Below are 21,712 nucleotides of genomic sequence, written 5' to 3'. Positions count from 1 at the left end.
GCCCAGCCTCTCAGCCCTTCGGAGCTCCCACCCAGCAGTTGGGAGCACGGCCACCCAGAGCTGCGGGGCTCAGGCTGCCGGGCTGACACCAGGACACTGGTTCTCAGCTGTGCGGGCGGGTGGCGGGAGCCTCCAGGGAGTCCTCAGGGACAATGTCAGGGTCCAGCCACGCTGCCCTGTCAGAGGAGAAAGAAGAGTCCCAGTCTTCAGGTTGGGACTGCTCCTTAGACTGAGCGACACTCCGGTTGATGCTTTGGCCCACTTCAGCCTGTTCCTGTCCAGTGTTCCCGGGCTTAGGATTCTGCCGTCTGGGCCGGAGTCCATATGCGGTCCCAGAGTGCCATCTCCGCTGATACACAGATACACGTTTAACCCCCTTCTTCCTGCCTTCCATGCAGGCACCCTAGAGGGCCCAGGCCTAGGGTTCAGTATCATCATGGAAGTTACTGCCTGGTGCCTCTCGATTAAAAAAAAAATCCTTACATGGGTTCTATCCTGTGGCAGAATATGACATATCCTACCTCCTACGAAAAGGGCTCTGTAATACAGTCAGTGTTTGAAACCAGCCATTCTCAGGCACAGCGCTGGGCCACCTTGGCATCGGGAAGGGACTGGGGCCAGCTGGCTGTCCATCGAGGTGGGTGCCCAGCTGTGGCGGGGAGGCAGGGCGCCAAGATCAGAGCTGCAGGTAGCCTAAGAGGACAAGCGCTGCCACGGAGTGGGTGAGGGCGGTGTCTAGATGTGGGGCTGGACAGACCGCGGAGTTCTCCACCATCATGCTGGTGCCTGAAACCAACAGGCGGATGGGCTGGAGGGGCTCATCCCCGCCCCTCCCCCAGGACAGAGTCCAGACCTTCCCTAAGGAGACTCTCAGAGCGCTGCGTTCAGGACGGGGAGGCGCTCTCAGCCCTTCTCGGGCAGGGTTTTGTAGGACCTTTGCCCTTATTCCCTCACAAGGAGCGCACTCAGCCCTCAGGGATGTTTGGGGAGGAGGGAGGAGGCAAGGGCGGGTCCAGGGCTACTCTGCACGAGGTTCCTGACGCCACCTTTTGTCTCCCTGGGGACTGGCTTGGGCTGGGATGATCCCTGCGTCTGGATGGACCCTGATCTTCCTGGGGGAGACGGGGGATACAGCACCTCCGTTCCGCACGATGTGAACCTCTGCCGGGACCCCGTCGCCTCCTGGCCCTGTGGTCCGAATCTGCACCAGGGCGTGGCCAATGTCCTCGGGAACTGTGATTTCTATCCAGTTCTTGCTGGTGAGGTGCAGCGTGGGAGTCGGGTGTAGGTCGTTCTGGTACAGCATCTGTGGGAAGGGGTTGGCCAGCGGGGTTTCCCGACAGCAGGGCTGATCCTTCCCTTCCCTGGCCCCAGAACGGGAGGAGCCCACGTGGCTCTGTGACCTTGAGGTCCTGCCCCCTCACCCCTCCTGTTGCCCGTTGACCAGGACCAGGCTCTTGAATAAGCTCCTCCCTGGAGCCACTTTCCTGTTCCCAGCAGCTGAACTGATCTTGTATGCTCCTCAGACCAGAAGAGCCCCAAACATCACCCAGTCTGTCGCCGCCCTCGTGAACCCTGCGTTTCCGCAGTCACACCTCTTTCCTCTGTGCAGTCTCTATTGCATGCTCCCCGGAGAATCCCTCACGTAGTCATGCCTCTCACGGTCCCAGACGCTCTGCTTACATCTGACTCAGACATAGGAACTGAAGCTCCTTTTGTTTACGGGGCACACAAATGCCCTGTCCCTCAGCGTTCAGTGCCTGCTCACCCCTCCTTACCTTGTAGCCGGTGACTGCAGACTCATTACCCAGCGGGACTACAGGGTCCCACTTGATACTCAGGCTGGAGCTTGAGAAAGTCCAGGAGATGTTGCCAGGGGGTCGCCGTGGAGCTGCCAGAGCGAGGAGAGAGTCAGGAGGAGTCTTCCTGATGTTTCCCCACCACGCGCCCCCTTGCTTTCAGCCGGCCACTTTCTAGATAATCTGCCCATCACAGCTGTGCCCGGAACGTTCTGTTACCGCTGCCTGAGAAACAAACTCCAACAGAGACTGCAGAAGAGCGGCGCCGCAGAGGCTGTGAGCCCCGCTCCCTTCTCACCGTTAGATGAGCGGCCTTGGGGGCTGGAGCCCTGTCTGTCCAGGAGGGTGATCCGAGAGCCCCCCACCCCTCCCACACCCAGGCTGCCAGACTCACGCGGCTTCATGGTCGTGGCGTTGGCAGAGGGGCTGGCGGGCCCGGTGCCGGCCCGGTTGTAGGCCCGCACAGTCACGTGGTACTTGGTGCTGGCGTGCAGGCCTGTGACCAGGGCGCTGGTGTCCAGCCCTGCAGTCCTCACTCGCTCAGCGGCCGCTGCTTTGGCGCCGGCCTTCCAGTAGCGGATCTGAAGGAAGCGGGCGTAGCCAGGGGTCAGTGGACACGCCCCGGGCCTCAGCACTGCACCGCCCCGGCTCTATCTGGCCCCTCCGTCTCAGGCTCGGAGCCTAGACACTCGACCATGAGGCCCACGAAAGAGACAAGCGGGTGTGATTTGATGCTCCCTTCTTGATCCCCAGTGGAGGGCCCAGTCCAAGGAGAGAGCTTAGTACCTGGGCTGGATGTGGGAGCAGGTGGGTGAGTACAGACTCCACCAAGAGATGGCCTGCAGAAACCCAGCCCCAATCAATGAACTCGGGAGTCCTGTGGGGACTCTTCAAGGCCACGGAATGCGTATTTGCAAAACAGTGCCCCAGCCCCCACGCCAGCAAGCTTATGATGGCTCCCCAGTAAATGCAAACCCTTCAGCATAGTCCTCGTGATATCAAGACCTTCTAGATATTCTTCCGAATCAGGGCAGGGTTTGAAGCTCTCTCCCCAGTGGTCTCACCTGGCATATTTGCTGAAGCCCAGAGCCGACTCTACTGGGCTAGGATTTACAGCATCACTAGTATGATGGTTCCCCCTCAGACAACAACATTTTCTGCTGGTCCTTCTTTCCCTTCCTCTTGCTCCGTCTCACTCTCCATGTACCCCCACATGGACCCCAATGGGCTCAAGGCTTGGGTCAGAAACCACTAGGCCAGAGTTCCTCGGGGACAGGATGATCAGCTGGTACACAGAGGGGGCTGTACTGTTCTCTGCCACCATGAGCATGCCCAGGACAGCTGGGCTCTGGCATGGCAGGCCATGCCCCTTCTGGATCTCCTCCTCCAGGCTCCCACAGTGTCCAGGTGGCCAGCCGGGCAGTAACGTCAAGGCTGTCCACAGGCACCGGCCAGAGGGCTGAGCTGAGGCTGCGAACGCGGTGCTGCAGAGACTGCATGCGGTGTGCCGGGTGAGGGCAGCAGAGCTTCTGGGAGGAAGACTGCTGAGCTGCGAGGTGGCCCTGCGCCTGACCCCAAGCTCCCTTCCCCTCCCAGTCCCGGCCGGCACTCACCTCGTACCCCAGGAGGATACCGTTCATGTCTTGCTGCACGGGTTCCCAGCTCACGTTCATCTCCGAGGACGAGACCGCTTTGGCCCAGACCTTGGGAGGGGCCACCCTGGGCTCTAGAGACCAACACGGAATGGGTGTGGATTCCCCGGGCCTCCCTGTGTCCTGCAGAGCGGCCGCCAACTGGGACTGCTCTTGCGCAGGACTTTAAAAAGACCGAGGTGTAGGGTAGGGGCCTGGTGGGGGTTCCCAGAGCACCCCCCACCCCTGGGGCCCACTTCTCTCCCAGAGGGCCTTCCTCCTTCAGGCCTGAGCGGGGTGGAGGCTGCCAGGGCTGGAAAGGCAGCCAGGGGTCTCCCCTGCCCCGCCTGTGGAGCCCAGCCGGGGTAAGGGGTCCCTCCCCCACCCTACACCCCGCAGACAAGCAGCAGGGGTGGGGGCGCCTGGCGGCCCCGGCGGCCCACCTTCCTCGGCCGAGTACACGACGGCCACGAGGCTCTCGGGCCCGTCCCCGCGGCGGTTGTAGCTGCGGATCTTGACTTCAAAGGGCGTGTAGGGCCGGACGCTGTCGTTGCTGTAGACGAAGTACTGGGCGTCGGCGCCGGGCACCCTCGCGGTCTGCCAGCTGGTGCCGCCCTGCCTGCGGAAGGACACCAGGTAGCCGAAGCCGCCTCCGTGCTGGTACTCCCGGGACATGGGCTGGGGGCGAGAGAGGGCGTGGGCGAGGGGCAGCGGCCGCCTGCCCCGCCCGTTCTCCGCCCCCGGCTTCCCCGGAACTGGGTGCCCCCGGACTGCGGCTTCCCCCTGCAGCGGGGGCACGGCCCCGCGTTCGCTCCGGAGTCAGGACCCCGCAGTGGCCCTGTCGGGCCCTCTCTGCACGCTGCGCCCCTCCGGAGATGAGTCCCAGGGGCGGGGTGCGCCGCAGGTCGGGGAGAACCGCCCTCCCAGAGCAGCGCAGGCATGTTCCTGCCTCTGTCCTCGCTGCTTACCGTCCAGGTCACGGTGAGCTCTCCCGGCGCTCCACCACCTCCGCTGAGACCCGACGGGGCTACCGAGGGGGCTGTCGGGGCCAAGGGACAGACAGTTAGTGGAGACGGGCCTGCGGCTGCGCTGAGAAGCATCGCAGGGTCAGGACTCCCTTCCAGTGGGCCCTGGCTACACGCCCACAGAATGGACCACCTGGAAGGAATGGACAAACTCTTAGAAATGTGCAGTCTCCCGAGACCAAACCAGAACCAGGAAGAAAACGGAAATAGGAACAGACCAATTACCAGTACTGGCATGGAATCAGTAATTTGAAACTCCCCAAGACACAGACGTCCAGGATCAGCTGGCTTCACAGGTAAATTCTACCAAACAATTAGAGTTTACATCTGTTCTTCTGAAACTATTCCAATGAGCCCTGGTTTTGTCTGCAGGGTCCCTCTGGATGTGGGCTCAGGAGTCAGGTGGATCTGAGATCAAATTGCACCCCTGCCACTTACTAGCTGTGTTTCTCTGGACAAGTTATTTAACCTCTCCGAGCCTCTGATTCCCCTCTCCATAAGATAAGGATAATAACGTTTCTCTCAAAGGCTGTAAGAAAAACAGAGTTAAACAAGACAGTGGCTGGCATATACATAGAGCATACACTCTATAAATGAGCGTTAGCCTCATTCCTCTAGTTGGTGTAAACTCAATAACAACAGACCAACTCCAGTTTTCTTTAAGGGGAATAAATAATCCAGAAGTGCAGTTAATCCAAAAAACATTTCTTCTGGGTTACAGGGTGTTTTTTGGTGTGTGTGTATGGCAGATTTAATTTCCTAATTTTCTCTAGTATTCAAAAAGGCTGCTATTAAAACAATGTATTTAATTAGATTGTGAAACTTGGCAGGGAGTAAGTTGGCTTAAGGTCAAAATATTTCTGCAGATGACACAGCAAATGGAGACTTATCACTTGGTTCTGATGAGAGTCGAGGGCCTTCTCATTTGCAAAGGGTACTTAAACACCTATTACCCTTTTCGGAGTGGAAAGGTTGAGGCCCAGAGCAGTTAAGTGACTTGCTTAAAGTCACACAGCTAATAAATGTCACAGTTTGAATTTGAACTCAGGTCTTCTGATTGGAAAGCTCACCATCTTTCTTCTGCATCATGGCTTTGTGCTCAACTCCTGGATACTACGGTGGAGGAGACCACTTCTCAACCTTTGACTCTCCAAGTTCAGTCAAAGAAAATGCTCCTTCTGGAATTCTTACTCAGGAGAGGTACCAGTTAAAAATGTTGACTGATTCCATAAGGAGCCTGGAGAGTCAGCCTGGGGTACATAGGAAACGTGTTTCAGGGACACAAAAAGGCAGACCTTTGTCCCACAGCCGGTGGGGCGGCCCTAGGTGGGTGGGGAAGGGGAGGCAGGTCCTGACTCCACGCTGCTGGCCTTGAGAGCCCAGGGCTGTGGTCCTGGGCTTCACCTTCACCTCTTCCTTCCCCATCTGCCTGTAAGGGAGGGGTGTGGGCAGGTTGTCCATCCCTTCAGCTGCCAAAGAAACCATCTAAAGAAGGACTTAGAGACGCTGGCTGCTCACCTAGTGTCCCGCACAGCACACATGTTCCTCATTACCTGATTCCTGCAGCTCGTGTCTGTCCAAGGAAGAGAGCTGCCCATTACCCCCATGGTCCTGGGTTTGAGTCCCTGCTCTGACAGTGTGACCCTTCCTTCCTTCAGCTTTGGTTTTTCCATTTTTTTTAAAAAATTAAACTTTTAGGAGCTCCCCTGGCGGTCCAGTGGCTAAGACTCTTGATCTCTCAATGCTGGGGTCCTGGGTTTGATGCCTGGTTGGGAAAGTAGATCCCACATCCCACAACTAAGACCCTGTGCAGCCAAATAAATATTTTTTTAAAATAAAATAAAAATTAAACTTTTAGATAATTGTAGATTCACATGCAATGGTAAGGTTAGCCTGTTTCTTTGGGTGAACAGTTTGGACTGGAGGGCTTCCAGCCCCGACCACCTGGGGACCGAGGCACAGCGCGTTGTGCAGTGTGGCCGCCTTGCCCTGGCTTAGGTTCCTTCCGCATTTGTTCTGTTCGAGTCCGAAGTCTGGTGAGCAGGGTTGCAGCTCCATGTAACTGCTGTTGGCTTGGAGCACCCTTTAAGGACAGCTGGTGTCTGTGCCCTGACACTACTTCTCACCCAGGGCTCTGACCTGCTTCCTTGGTCTGGATTTTGCTGGAGGGTCCACTGGGCTCCCCAGTGCCCAGGATGTTGCTGGCTAAGACCCGGAACTCGTAGTCCATCCAGGGCGTAAGGCCCAGCACCTGGGCAGTCTCAGCGTTTCCCTCGATGTTGGCGGGATCTGCAAGGCACAGGGAGTCAGTGTCTCACAGGTCTGGATGCAAAGGGCAGGGACTGGGTGCGCATCACGTGCTTATACCCAGATCTCACACTGGTGCCTGCTGTTTACTAAAAGTCACTGCCTCTTCTATCAGTGACTGGGAAGTAGGAGGCAGACCTCCCCACCTTGGAACCTTTGTAAGATGTTGTGAGCACTCCGTACCCCAGTAACCATCATCGCACCAGTAACAGTCCTGCCAGGGCTTCAAGGGTGCAGAATGAGCCTCCTCCTCCAACTCTCACCCCGTTCTCCTGCTCCCTGTGTGGCCCTCTTCTCTAATGGCCTGGGAGCTCCTCCAGGCAGAGGGGCCTACACCTGTCCCCCTTGGAAGCTCCAGGCTCAGCCTTGGCCCCTAAACCCCACCCCCTCCAGCACTCGTGCATGCGTGCTGGTTGCTCAGTCATGTTCAACTCTGCAACCCCATGGACCGTAGCCCACCAGGCTACTCTGTCCATGGGATTCTCTAGGCAAGAATACTGCAGTGGGTTGTCATGACTTCCTCCGGGGGATCTTCCCAACCCAGGATCGAACCCAGGTGTCCCACATTGCAGGTGGATTCTTTACCATCTGAACACCAGGCTAACCAGTACTGACCTAGGTAGGACCTCACACTTACTAGTCCGAACCTGCTTCCACTTCCCTGAAGGCAGAGTGCGAGCTTGCAGGGTGTACTTGGCAATGGGGCTGTGGTTGTCAAAGCCACGGCTCCAGCTGAGCTGGACAGAGGTGTCGCTAATGTCTCTCACCACCACGCCTCCTGGGGCACCTGGCGGACCTACACCAAGACGTCAGAGCAAAGTGGGTCAGAATTGCAAAGTTTCCAATAGGAGCCAATCTCCTTCAGGCCTGCGTGGGCCGCTGCAGTACCAGAGGGGAGCAGCAGAGGGCGCAGCAAACACACCCTTGGTGGGAGGGCAAGGAACGCGCGGAGTGACGGGGGGCTTTCCCGGAGGAAGGACGTGTCCCAGGCTGGAGGAGTCACAGAAGCGTGAACAGATTTCCCAGCATGAGCCTCTGACACTCCAGTGAAAGTGTCAGTCACTCAGTCGTGTCCGACTCTGCGAACTTATGGCCTCCTAATGCGCCCGCCAGGCTCCCTCTGTCCATGGAATTCCCCAGGTAAGAACACTGGAGTGGATTGCCATCCCCATTCTCCAGCCTCAGGACATTTCTCCAGGCTTGGAATGTGTTTAGAAGTAGATTTTTATAATTTTGGCTTTGGAGGAAAAGTATTCTATTCATTCAGTACCTGCAAAGGCCCTCAGGATGAGTTCAGCTCAACAGACTTGTTAGACGCCCATCATGGTGGGGGTGGGGTGGGAACCCCGTACCTCGGACCAGCACCGTGGCCTCCCTAGACGCACAGTCCACCACCGCCTGGCCTTACCTCGGACCAGGACCGTGGCCTCCTTAGACGCGCTGTCCACCACTGTCTGGGCCGTGCATGTGTACTTCCCGCCGTGGCGCAGCTGGGCATTCAGGATGGTCAGATCCCCAACCGTCTCCTTCTGCACACGAGGGACAGGGCGCGGGGTAGGTCAGAGGGCCCTCCCCTGCAGTAAGTCAGGGAACAGGAGGTGCGGCTCACGGTCCCCTGCTCCGATACGCCCACAGACCTCTTCACCTCACTGTTCCTCTCTGCTTCGTGGGAGGAATCAGCTACTTTCTACTTGGTACCACTGGGGATTAAACAGCAGTTTTTTGTTGTTGTTGTTGTTTTTAGAGAAGACAGTCAATGTTGGTTCAGGTTAATGATATCATCTGCCTTGGGGGAGGGGCAGCAGGATAGCAGTGGGAATTCATTCTTGCTGGATGCTGGGAATCCAGGCTTGCCCCTAACCTTTTCCTGCATGCACAGACTTTGGGTGGAACCCAGGGAGCTGCCTGTCTAAGGGAGGGTGTTTATGGACCCAGAGATGGGCTTGCCAGCATTCCTGGGGGAAGGGGAAAGGCTTTGGGGTGGTGATGATTAAGGACATCTTGGGTCCCCTGTCTACCAAGGAGGGAGAAGCCCTGAGTTCTCTGGCCTCAGGCCTTACCATGCTGGCCCTTTGGTAATGACCCCCAGGCTTGTCAGAGTCGATGGGGAAGTCGTCCAGGGTCCAGATGAAGGTGAGGTCCATGGTGGGGTCGTGGGAGGCGTGGCACTGCAGGGTCAGGTTGTCACCTAAGTTGATGTCGGCACTCGAGGGGGCTAGCGTGATTTTGGTTGCATCTGCCAAGACAAAGGGCCCCTGAGTGCAGCAGGAGGAGGCAGGCTGCGGTGGGGCAGCAGGCCAGGGAGAGAGGGTTTGCCTTGAACCCCAGAAAAAAGAGAACAGGCCGCATGGGAACAGTACCCTGACCTGCCAGCAGCCCCCTGAATGTGTGGGAGGGATGGAGGCGCATATCCTGGATGGTGGTCCCCACTGAGACCAAACCCCGGGGTAGCCTCGAAACGGAACTGGTGAACACGTGTCCCCCATCCTGAACCCCCTCCCACCTCCCTCCCTCCCCATCCCATCACCCGAGGCTGATTCGAAAGCCACTACAATATTGTAAAGTAATTAGCCTCCAATTAAAATAAGTTAAATAAAAAAAAAAAACAGAGCTGGGAGGAACACAGGAACACAAGAGCCAGATGGTGGGGAGGGAGGGCGTCCTGCGGAGCCCGAGCCCCTGACCGCAGCCAAACCGCAGCCCTCACCTCGCACAGACAGGGTGCCTGTGCTGTTGGCTTTCCCCATGAAGTTCTCAGCAAAGCAGGTGTATTTGCCTTCATCGGACCGACTGACGTTTCTTATGATCAAGGTGCCATCCGGAGTCACAGTCACTCTGCAGCAAGGATGGAGCAGAGCTGGCTGACCCAGGTACACCCTGTGGTCCTGTGACGGGGGTGGGAATCCAAGGAGAGGGAGTGGAGCTGGAATCGCTGGGGGCGGAGGGGGCTGGGCTCGTACCTGCTGCTGTTGACCAAAATCTCAGTGCCTTTGCTCCAGAGCACCACGGCCTTGGGAGCGGCCCGGGGCTGACAGGGGATCACGACCTCTCCTCCTCGGGCTGCAGGGATCAGACGCCTTACGGGGTTCAGTCTGAAGTCGGGGGCAAGCGCTGGAAGAAGGGGAGAGCCCTGCAGTCACCCGGGGAATCAAAAGAGTGCCCCTTTGCGCTTGATTAAGACGTCACCTGGCTACACGCTAAACATCTGATAGGCCCTCTACAGCCAATCCTTGAGTGACTCCCAGCAGCACCACTTGTAAAACAGCCAGGACCCAGCCCCTTCTCCTCACCCCCCACAACCTCAACTACCACCAAATCTCCGCTGGACTACCAAGACCCCTTATTTGGTCTTCCTGTTTTTGCATTTTCTTTCTACAGTCTTCTCCACACAGCTGCCAGGAACATCTTTTTAAACACACAAGTCAGACACTTAGAATGAAGCCCAACACCTCCCAAGGGCTCACAAAGCCGTCTCCACTCTGATTGCATTTTGCTCCTTCCCGCACTCACTGTGCTCCAATCACCTGGGCCATTTTTCCTTTTTCTTTTCTGTCCCATGAAGATGCCATGGTTTTTCCTGCCTCAGGACCTTTGCACTTACCATGGATTTTGCTTCAAAATGCCCAGATCTCACATGATTGATTCACATCCCAAATGTGACTTCCTCAGAGAGGTCTTCCCTGACCATTCCCTCTAACTGACCCACCTTACCCCCACCACTCTGAGGGATTTTCTTTATACTGTATTTTTTATGACTATCTGAAATTATCCTTTTAAATTATTTGATTTTCTGTTTATTTGTCCCTCTCCACTGGATTGTAAGATACTTGAAGGCAGAGACCTTATCTTTCATACTGACTTCTTAGGACGTGTTGAAGAAATACTGGTTGAATGAATGAGTGAGTCTTAGTTAAGCCTCACTACAACTTGATGAGGTAGGTACCATTCTGTCCAATTTACAGATGAGGACACGGACGGCAAGCTCAAGTCACACAACTAAGGCTGCTGGACCAGCTGACATTTGTAGGCACCTGTTACGTGATGGGCAGGTTCTCTGTGCTTTAGCTCTATCATCTCCTTTAACCCCACAGCCTGTATGAGGGCTGGATGATGATTTCTTGATTTTATTAATCAAGAAACTGAGCCACAAAGAGGTTAATAACTTGCCAAAGGTCACATAAGCAAAGGGGCTGCATTAAACCCAAGTCTAGTTGATTTGGTTTCCAGTGACTTTTGTCACTTTTTTTTTTTTACAGCAGTAGACATTTACTTTCAGATGTGGGTCAAGCCAGAGACCCTGTCCTCTGGGAGCTTTCTGTCTAGTGCCTCAGCTCCTGTCTTCAATCTCTGAGTTCTACTTAGAAGCTGTTGGAAAACTGCCAGGTGAGTGTGTGAATGTAGACATGCTGCTGCTCAGAATTCCTGACCCCCGACCACCCCCCCACCCCCCCCACCCCCGCCACCCCGCCCCGCGTGTCCCTGGGGACATCCTCTCTCCCTGGGCCCTTTACCTTGCACCGCCAGCTCGGCGCTGGCATAAATGGTACCGTGCTTGTTCTCTGCCACGCACTGGTACATGCCAGAGTCCTCCAGGCTCAGCTTGGAGAACCGCAAGTCCCCGGCCAGCACTTCTACCCGGGCCTGTGCAGAAACGCCCGCCCCGGGCAGGGGAGGGGCATCAGGACCCCTGGAGTGCCCGCGTGGGCGCTCACAGCGGGGCGCAGTGGAGAGGGTGCTGCCTGGACAAAGCCCCCATGTGCAGTCCTCTCCAGGGCCTCCTGGATCCCAGGCTGCAGAGGTTCCCCAGCCCGCACGCACGTCGGCACGTGGAAGCCAGGGGGCTGAGGGACCCACTCAGGACCACCGGTGCGTTTGTGGCTGAGGTGTGCCTGGACCCAAGTCCCGGGACCCTCCAGTCAGGATTCTCTCCGGCTGACCAGGAGGACGTGGCTCTGGGATGTACAGAAGCACCTAGAACTACCCTCCGGCACCCTTACTGGCCCAGAGGGCCCCCGGGGGTGTGGGGGAGGGGACCAGGGAGCAGACCGCAGTGCGCTGGGTGGGGGGGACGGACGGCCCAGGTCTCCTACCTGGGAGGTCAGAGGCTCCCCGTTCCGCAGCCAGCGCACTGCCGGCCGGGGCTTGCCGGCGGCCGCGCACGCCCAGTGGAGATCGGAACCGATGTCAGCCTCCCTGTCTGAGATCACGCGGAGCCACTCGGGCTGAGCTGTGGAGACCAAAGGGAGCGTCTGCAGCGGAGCCGGGCAGGGCCTTGGGGCTAAGTCCCCGGACGGTCGAACAGCAGAGGGCGGAGGGATCCGGGAGCGGGGTGGGGGTGGCGGGCGGTGGGGAGAAGCAGTTCACGAAAACTGGCACTTGGCGCCTCTGCCAGTAACTTTTAGGGACTTAAATCTTCTAGCGCGTTCGTGCGCTCTGCAGCTCAGGGGCTGCCTCTCGGGACCGGGAAGGCGGGGCCGCGGGCGCCGGCCCCGTACCCTGCACGATGATGCGACCCTGGACGGTGTCGCGGCCCTTGGTGTTCTCCGCCTCACACTCGTAGGTGCCCTCGTCCTCGAAGCCCACGCTGGGGATCTGCAGGGTAGGCTCGGCCGTGGCCCACTGCGGGGACAGGGAGCCGTCCACTTTGCGCCATTTGATCCTGGGGACGGGGCTGCGGGGAGACAGAGCCAGAGGGCTGGGTGGGGCTGGGCAGATGCCCGGGGCCTCCCGCCCCTCACCCCGACCCGGCCCTCCTGGGACGCTGGGCAGGTAGGGAAGGGAAGGGGGGTCCAGGAGAGACGGAGAGAGCGGCAGGGAGAAACTGCTCCCGGGGGCTCAGTGCGCAGGGGGTCTGCACCCCGAAGCTGGCTTGCCCTCCCCCCACCCCGCAGCGGCCTCTCCTGGGCCCCACCTCCTCAGCAGCGGCCTGAGACCAGGGTCTCTACCGGTCCCTCTCCCTTCTCCCCAGCGGGGCCTGGCCTCTACTTTTCAAAGGGGATTTAGCTGTTAGTAATCTGTGTACTAAATTGACTGAGGAAATCAGTGACTCTTATGTGCTTTAAATATGGGTTTTCTGGAAGCCCAATCACTTTCCACAAAGCAGGGGGCATCCTGGGTAATCCAGGAGATATAGGAGGGAGGAGGGGACCAATGGTCAAGTCACATTCTTTCTTTCATTCTATGGACATTTATCCAGCACCTGCTAGCAGCTTAGCACTGGTCCAGTGAGTTCTTCTCCCGAGAGGGGAAGATTTCTGTTACAAACTTTCTATCTTAAAAGGTAACTGTTAGCATCCATAGAATACTTATTCAATGCCAGATACTGTTCTAAGCACTGTATGTATATTAGTTCATGCAAACCTCATAACAACCCCAGGAGGTAGGTACTATTATTAACGCTAGGTACAAGTAGGGAATGTGAGAGCTAGATTATAAAGAAAGCTGAGCGCCAAAGAATTGATGCTTTTGAACTGTGGTGTTGGAGAAGGCTCTTGAGAGTCCCTTGGACTGCAAGGAGATCCAACCAGTCCATTCTAAAGGAGATCAGTCCTAGGTGTTCATTGGAAGGACGGATGGTAAAGCTGAAATTCTAATACTTTGGCCACCTGAAGTGAAGAGATGACTCATTTGAAAAGACTCTGATGCTGGGAAAGATTGAGGGCAGGAGGAGAAAGGGATGACAGAGGATGAGATGGCTGGATGGCATCACTGACTCAATGGAAATGGGTTTGGGTGGACTCCGGGAGTTGGTGATGGACAGGGAGGCCTGGCGTGCTGCGGTTCATGGGGTCGCAAAGAGTCGGACACGACTGAGCGACTGAACTGAACAAATAGGGAAACTGAGGCTCAGAGAGGTTAAGTGATTTTCCCAAGGTCTCCGTGTCAGCAAGTGACAGAGCTGGGGTTTGAATAAGGCAGGCCAGCTTGGGTCCACGCACCACGTTACCTGCCTCCAGCCTGGGGTGCTACATAAGCTGCCTGAGCCAGTCATGGGCTGGGAAGACCAAGTGAGCCGACATGTGTTGGGGCCCTGGCATGTGCGATGCCTCATTTACGGACTCAGTGCCCACTGAGGGCCCAGCATTCTGCTAGACCCTGCAGGGGCACCAAGATGACTGAGAGCTGGCCCTGCTCTTTCCCTGGGGGCTCGGAGGGGCTGTGCCCTCCCTCCCCACTACTCACTTCCCGAAGGCGAAGCACTCCAGGGTGACCTGCTGTCCCACCAGCGCGTAGGTCTCTGCTGGGAACCGGGCCTTGATGCTGGGAGCAAAAAGCCTGGTGTCTGCGGAGAGGGGGAGTGTGCGCATCAGACAAATGTTCTAGGTCAGGGCTCCTATGCCTGTGACCTTAGCGCAGCTCAGAGCCTGTGTTTCTTGATTTCCTTTCCCATTGGCGGCTGGGGCAAGGCTCTGAGGCTGGGCCGCAGGAGGGCCCTGGGGTCCAGGCCCGGACCCTGTGCCGTCTGAGCTGCTCTTTACAGCTTCAGACGGAAAATCTGTGTTCCCAACGCCCTTGAGCCTTCAGTCCCCTCCCCCCGGCCCTGCGCACCAACCCTGACCTTCTGCGGCCAGGTTGAGCTGAGCAAACTTGCTGAAGACGCTCTTGGTGGAGAAGTCCATGTGGCTGGTGGCCAGGCAGGAGTAGTTGCCCAGGTCCGAGGCATTGGTCCGGGCGATGTACAGGTTCCCTGTGGTCTGGGACACGAAGTGCCGCCCATCCGTCGGGATAAAGTTGGGGAACTCATTGAGGAGCCAGCGGTAGGACAAGCCTGCGAAGGGGGCATGTGAGGGACCTGGGTCGCTGGTCAATGGAGCAGCTCTGCTGGGACCCCACTGTGTGCTGGGGACCTGTAGACCCGGTCCTGAGAGCCACGGGGCCCTGAACTGGGGCTGGGGGGAGACCCAGAGGGAAGTCGCGTCTTTAGCTCCACTCTCAGGGAGTGCGGTCTGCTGGAGAGACAGCCTGCAGTGGTTGGGGGACACTCCCAGTCTGGGGTGCTGGGGGCACAGAATCATCTGGAGCTGGGGACCCAGGGATCTGCGCTCCAGGGCCTCTCACCACCGCTTACTCCTCCCTCTTCTGTGAGTGACCGGACGCCTCCTGTACCCTCCCGCATCGCCCGGGGCCTGGCTCACCTGGGTAGTGGGCGGGCGGGTTACAGGGCAGCATCACCCCCCAGCCTTCGTGGGTCTTCACTGGGTCTCGCTCCTCCTTGGAGAATTCCTGCAGAACTGGAGGTGGAAACCAGGCCCTCAGGCGCTGGCCTTCAAGCCTGCGGGCCCTGCCCCGTCAGCCTCCATGGGGCGGGAGTCACTCGCCCCTTCTGGACACCTCCCAGCACCCTCTTTGCCACCCCCACAGTGTCTCAGCCCCCCATGGGGCTCACAGCCGAAGCGGAGGACAGCCTCTCTGCTGACGACAGTGCCCACGGGGTTGGAGGCCAGGCACTGGTAGACGCCAGCATCCTGGGCCTTGCTGGGGTTCATGATGACCAGGTTGCCTCCAACCAGCTGCTGGCGGGAGCCTGGCTCCAGCTTCATCTCGGTGCCGTTCATCTTCCACCTGCAGTCGGGGTGGCGGGGCTGATGTGAGGACAGCCTGCCGCCGCCCAGGGCCTCCCGGCACCACCGCGGGGCCTCACCTATAGGTGGCCGGAGGGCTGGCCCGCGCGCGGCACGCCAGCGTCACCTTCTCCTCTGTGGACTCCTCTGGGAATAGCAGGCCAAGGGGCTGCTCTTCAAAGACAGGCCCAAAGGTAGCTGGGGATCCCCAAGCCGAGCTCCAAGCTGCAGGTGGGGGACATCACCAGAGGTCTCAGGGCCTCGGGGCCAGCTGGAGCCTGGTCTCCGATAGAACTTTCTGCAGTGATGGGAAGGTTCCATTTTTTGAACTGTCCAGTAGGCACTGGCCACTGTGCCCCTGAAATATAGCTGGTGCAGCTGAGTAACCAGATTTTTAATTTTATTTAATTATAATTAATTAAAATTTCAATTTCAATAAGTTAGGCAGACCACAAATTTGGAAAACTCAGCAGTGGCCACAAGACTGGAAAAGGTCACTTTTCATTCACATCCCAAAGAAAGACAGTGCCAAAGAATGTTCAGCCTACTATACAATTGCACTTATTTCATATGCTAGCAAAGTAATGCTCAAAATTCTTCAAGCTAGGTTTCAACAGTACGTGAACTGAGAACTTCCAGATGTAAAAGCTGGATTTAGAAAAGGCAGAGGAACCAGAGATCAAAATGCCAACATCTGTTGGATCATAGAAAAAGCAAGAGAATTCCAAAAACATCTGCCTCATTGACTATGAGAAAGCCTTTGACTGTGTGAATCACAATAAACTGGAAAATTCTTAAAGAGATGGGAATATCAGGCCACCTTTCCTGTCTCCTGAGAAACCTGTATGCAGGTCAAGAAGCAACAGTTAGAACAGGACATGGAACAATGGACTGGTTCAAAATTGGGAAAGGTACGTCAAGGCTGTATATTGTCACCCTGCTTATTAAACTCATATGCAGAGTACCTCATACAAAACACCAGATGAATCACAAGCTGGGATAAAGATTGGCAGGAGAAATAAATATCAACAACTTCAGATATTCAGGTGATACCACCCTCATGGCAGAAAGTGAAGAGAAACTAAAGAGCCTCTTGATGAGAGTGAAAGAGGAGAGTGAAAATGCTGGCTTAAAACTCATGTGGGAATATGTGTACACCCGTGGCGGATTCATGTTGATGTATGGCAAAACCAATACAATATTGTAAAGTAATTAGCCTCTAATTAAAATAAATAAATTTAAATTAAAAACAACCCTCAACTTTCAAAAAACTAAGATCATGGCATCCGGTCCCATTGCTTCATGGCAAATAGATGGGGAAACAATGGAAACAGTGACAGACTTTATTTTCTTGGGCTCCAAAATCACTGCAGACAGGGACTGCAGCCATGAAATTAAAAGATGCTTGCTCCTTGGCAGACAAGTCATGACAAACCTAGACAGCGTATTAAAAAGCAGAGACATCACTTTGCTGACAAAGGTCCATGTAGTCAAAGCTCTGGTTTTTCCAGTAGTGATGTATGGATGTGAGAGTTGGACCGTAAAGATGGCTGAGTGCCGAAGAATTGATGCTTTCAAACTGTGAAGCTGGAGAAGGCTCTTGAGAATCCTTTGGACAGCAAGATCAAACCAGTTTATCCTAAAGGAAATCAACCCTGAATACTCATTGGAAGCTCCAATACTTGACCATCTGATGCAAAGAGCCGACTTTTTGGGAAAGAGCCTGAAAGACTGAAGGCAAGAGGAGGAAGCAGTAGAGATTGAGATGGTGAGATGGCATCACCAACTCAATGCACGTGAGTTTGAGCAAACTCCAGGAGATGGTGAGGACAGGGAAGCCTGGCGTGCTGCAGTCCATGCAGTTCCAAAGAGTTAGACATGACTTAATGACTGAACAACAAGGCAGACTCCATCTCGTCAAGTTCAGTCAATCACCCCTCCCTCGCAGGTACTGAGTACCTGCTGTATACTTAGCACTGGGCTAGGGACTGAGTAGCACAGTGACTCCTTCCATCACACGGAGCCTGAGGTCCAGGAAGGAAGGCAGAAAGCTGACAGTGCGAGGAGGCAAGGACCGTGAAAGGGGTTGAGGTTCACGTGCAGGGACCCTTGGAGTGGAAGTGGCCGGAGGACTCACGGGAGAGCTGGCCTGTGGGGTGTGAGAGGGGCCTGGAGAGACGCCTGGAAGCCACTGGCCAAGCAGCAGGGAGAGGACGCGTGGCCCTGGGCCGTGCTCCTTCTGGGGTGCGTCCCCAGGGAATGTGCTGGGGCTCGGGCCTGTGTGGGCTGCCACAGGGCCCTCGGCCTCAGCTTCCTCACCTGGGAAATGGAGAGATGAACGCCCCTCCCGAGGCCCACAGCAGGGCCAGCCCGGCACGGCTGTGCGCTCAGTGCCTGCTCCTGGACCCAAGTGAGGCGCGGGGCGGGGACCAGGGGAAGGCAGGCTCAGGGGCCGGTGGATGCTGTACAGGTGGCTTTGGGGCATTTTTATAAAATTTCCGTGTGACAATTCAACAAAGAGAGGCCCAGAAAGGGGAACGGCTTGCCCATCGTCACAGGGCAAGCCTGGGGCACACGTAGGTCTGGACCTTGGGCTCCTGGGTTTGCTGAGCGGATGGGCATCCCACATGCAAACGGCGTTTCTCTGCCCAGCCCCTCCCAGAGCAGATGCCTTGCTCTTCCAGGCGCGGGTCCGGGCTCCCTGTGCGGGGATGTGAGGCAAAGGGCAGGGTCCCACACCTGCCTCGATGTGCTGACCGGGTGGCCGGGCATGCCTTGGCTTTGTGGTGTCAGGCGGGAGCCACGCCACCCCTAGTTGGCTCCTGTCCCTCAGTGAAGCTGATTTTAGCCTCCTTGGAGGGTCCTGGGGTGGGGTCCCCATTAACTAATTAGCGCCTACTCGCCTGGTTCATCCAGCTGTCAGCCTTAGTCCAGGGGCGGGGGTGGACCCCGTGCCACAGCTGAGGCCCGGCTCCAGACCCCCGGGAATGACAGCAGCTGCTGAGCAGCTCTCAGAATGGAGGGGGAGGCAGGGCTTCCTGAAACGGCAGCCTGCCCCCCCACCCCCGGCCATCTCTCTCCCTCATGGCTGCCCCGGGCCTCAGAGATGGCCCAGCTTAATCCCGAGTTAATGATGGTGGTGGAGGGGAGGGACCCCTGCCCCAGCTGGGACTGTGCGGAGGGGCGGGGGAGGCAGCCAGGCTGCTGGGAACAGCCCTGCATAATCGCAGCTTCCAGGAAGTCTGTCTGCATGGTGGGGGTGGGTGGCTGAGTGGGCCCGGGGCACGCTGATGCTTCAAGACTGGTTTCCTTCTGCACTTGATCCCAAGCTTGACCCCCTGCACTAGGCCATATACACACCCTCACCCCAACATCCGCACATGCACACTTTCCACACCTGTCATGTATGCTCACTTCCTCACGTGCACACAGACATCCACATATATACATACCTGACTCTCTAAGCTACTCCAGGAGTCAGATATATACGTTTATACACACATCAGTTTCCACACACAGGCGGCTACAAATGTCCACATATACTTGTATATGTGTAGACATATACAAAATGGGCGTTCATAATATCCAGGCATTAATAATCACAAAATAGATGCTATCTTTTGAGGGCTTACTCTTGATCAAATATCATGCTCCACATTTCTTTTTTGTAACCTCTTTACGAGATAGGTACCCCCATTTTATTGTTTGGCTAATCTGAAAACTGAGACTTAGAGGTTAAAAAACTGGCCCCAAATCACACAGTGAGAAGGAGCAGATCTGGGGTGTGGACGCTGGCCAGCCTCCCCCAGAGCCACGTCCTCAGCCACAGGGCTCAGGATCCTTGACCTGTTTCCCAACAGCAGCGTCAGAGGTGCTGGTCCATCCTGAAGGTACTGAATCGGCATCTCTAGGAGGGAGGCCAAAGAATCTAGATTTTAAAGGCGCTGCATGGACGTTCTGAAGGGCAGTTAGAGTTGCGAGCCACTGCACCGTGTAAGGACTTCTATACACGTTTGTCATCCCCTCAAATGCAGCATGTCCTCCGTGCAATAACTCACATCTCCACCCTCCCAAACATCCACAGGCACACACTCACTCACCCCATGCCTCCCTATGAGGCTCCACACACATCCACACACACACACACACACACACAGACTCCCAGGCAAATCCGCCCCCTCCATGCTCTCCTTGTTTGACAACCTCTCTGATTCTCTCCTGATTCCCTGTCCTGACAACCCTGCTCCTCAATGCACAGGCTTCGGGGCCTCACAGAGGAAGCAGAGAGGGAGCTGGGAGCGTGCAGGGGAAGCCGCACTGTGCGGCTTTGCACTGGGGCGCAGGAGTCCAAGGTTGTGTCCCCAGGGTGGGTGCACAGAGACAGCTAAGAGCCGAGGCCCCTTCTGAGACGAACAGCCATGGGACACTCCACTTTTCCCTCTGCCGCTCCGCCAGGAGGCCGACCAGGTCCCACCTCCCCGGGCCTTCCTGCCTCTCAGGGTCTAAGGACTCCGGAGGCTGCCCACGATGTTTGCCCAGGACTGAGCTGCCCCTGAGGGTCGGGAATGTGGAGGAGCCCAGGCACCCCTCCTCTGCTTTCTCTGGGCTAGATGTCTCCTGCTCCATGAAGCCTGGGCTACCTAGCCCAGCAGCACCTCCAGGCCTGGGAGCCCCGGCACCAGGAGCTAGGCTTGGGCTGGGCGCCTGGGAGGCTCCCTTACTTCCTAGCAGCCTCACTGACCTGGGTGCAGGGCTGGGAGGCGGTCAGAACATAATGAGGACATCTGACAGTATACCAGTGGGGTCCCTCCCTGCCAAGACAAGGAATTTAAGGTGCGCAGCCCTGCAGGGGACCGTGGGGTGGGGAGGTGGAGTCTGAAGCGGTTAGGGCTCCAGAAGGACATCAGACAATGGGCACGCTTTCTCCTGTGGCAATCTTGAAAGGGAAAGGACATGTCTGTGGGTCTAGGCTGGGGGTCAGGGAGGAGAGACCAAGCAGCGGTCCCAGCAGGTACTTGAGCGGCAGAGGCTGCTGGAGACACTCCGGCTCTGCCAGCCTGGCCTCGGAGCCTGTGGCTCGCTCCGCCCCACCCCTTCCCCTTCTGCTAGCCCCCCACCCGGGATCCCCGGCTTGAGAACCTTGCCTTGGGCCTCTCCTGCCTGCTTCCTGGGCACCCTCTGCTCTGCCTCATCTCTGCGCAGACCCTGTTCCACATTTGGTCCACTTGCCAGGGCTCAGCATTACCCTGAGGAGCCCTCCCTCCCAGGGTTTTGTGGTCAGGGGACCCTAGAGCGGTCCTATCCAACAGAGCATTATGTGAGGATGGAAATATTCTATAATCTGTGCCGGCCAATACGGCCATGTGGCCTTGAAGTGCGGCTAGGACAGTTAAGCAGCTAATTTTTAATTTCATCTTGCAGCCTTAAGGGCTACAACCCTGCGCTAATGTGGTGCTCTGGCTGTGCCGTAGTCTTGCTGTGTGACCCAGGGCAAGCCACTCACCCTCTCTGGATCATGTTTCTTTCATCTACAATGAGACAAAGACTCGTCCCCTCTCCTCCTAATCTCAGGAAAAGTAAAATCCACAGACACGAAAATTCCAGAAGGAAATGGCCTCACGCTGAAGTGCAACTAGTCATCCCTAACATCCCGACACATCGCTGCCGGCTCCGGAGCCCGGACAAGCCCTTACCTGGCGTGGAGACGAGGCCCACAGCTACCAGCATCAGCAGGTGTGCTTTCCTCCCGAGGGGCGTCCCCATGGTGGGCACTACAGGTTGGGGCGGGCAGCGGAGACGAGCCTCAGCCCAGCACAGGGAGCATCCGGCTGGAGGCCGAGAGGGACCTGGGGAGGCAGAGGGATGGGGAGGCCTCGGAGCTAAGCAGCGCCCCTCCTGGCTCCGGGCACAGGGGCCGGCAATGCTTCTGCCTCAGCCCGAGGAGAGGCTGGAGTCGCTCCCACCCTCCCCAGGGCCCCGGGGAAGAGCCTGGCTATTGCCCAGCAGCTCTTCCCGGGCTGAGTGCCTCCTGCTGGCCCCCTGGGGGTCTGGCCCTGCCCTGGGCCCCCTCCCCTCCTCCTGCCGCCTGCTGGGTGGTGCTGCTCGGGAACTGAAGGCAGTGACTAATCGGGAGGCAAGAAGGAAGAGCTCTCCTGGAGGGCTGGAGGGGCCGGGCCTGAGCCCCAGCTCCATCTTCTCAGGCCCACTCTCCCCGGTCCCACTCCCCAAGTGGCTGGGTTGGAGGGTAATGAGGGCCTCTGTGAGCTGCCTCTAGTCTCCAGGACCCAGCCTTATTTTCTAGCAGTGGGGAGGAGTTTCACTGATTCATCCCTCCCCTCTCGCCCTTATGTGCAGTGCATGATGGAGCCATAACTGTGGCCCCCTTAGCA

At 57.0% G+C, this 21,712-nt stretch overlaps 1 protein-coding gene across 1 annotated transcript; it reads right to left on the bottom strand.

Annotated features, from left to right (window-relative positions):
* Window positions 1-676: 676 nt before the first annotated feature.
* CNTN2 (contactin 2) lies at window positions 677-21,086 on the bottom strand. Its single transcript, XM_055583540.1, has 22 exons — window positions 21,017-21,086; window positions 15,404-15,548; window positions 15,149-15,324; window positions 14,898-14,993; window positions 14,321-14,530; window positions 13,945-14,044; window positions 12,258-12,433; window positions 11,853-11,989; window positions 11,274-11,403; window positions 9,723-9,873; window positions 9,470-9,597; window positions 8,823-8,998; window positions 8,171-8,291; window positions 7,400-7,558; window positions 6,595-6,744; window positions 4,399-4,469; window positions 3,874-4,108; window positions 3,413-3,525; window positions 2,194-2,380; window positions 1,779-1,891; window positions 1,138-1,306; window positions 677-786 (listed from the first exon to the last, which is right to left on the bottom strand). Exons 1-22 carry the CDS (start codon window positions 21,084-21,086, stop codon window positions 677-679), a joined length of 3,123 nt encoding a protein of 1,040 aa, XP_055439515.1.
* Window positions 21,087-21,712: the final 626 nt, after the last annotated feature.

This window comes from Bubalus kerabau, chromosome 5 (genome assembly GCF_029407905.1).
Source record: "Bubalus kerabau isolate K-KA32 ecotype Philippines breed swamp buffalo chromosome 5, PCC_UOA_SB_1v2, whole genome shotgun sequence".
Taxonomy (NCBI): Eukaryota; Metazoa; Chordata; class Mammalia; order Artiodactyla; family Bovidae; genus Bubalus; species Bubalus kerabau.
Note: the sequence above shows the minus strand (reverse complement) of the source record. Positions and strands in the feature narration are given on the sequence as shown.

Excerpts from the sequence above, each read along its gene's own strand:
- CNTN2 (XM_055583540.1), bottom strand. The coding sequence starts at position 21,086 with ATGGGGACGCCCCTCGGGAGGAAAGCACACCTGCTGATGCTGGTAGCT. Across the intron at positions 15,549-21,016 it reads GGGCCTCGTCTCCACGCCAG|CTTGGAGCTCGGCTTGGGGA; the intron begins GTAAGGGCTTGT and ends CCCCACCTGCAG. Across the intron at positions 11,404-11,852 it reads GGGAGCCTCTGACCTCCCAG|GCCCGGGTAGAAGTGCTGGC; the intron begins GTAGGAGACCTG and ends GTTTCTGCACAG.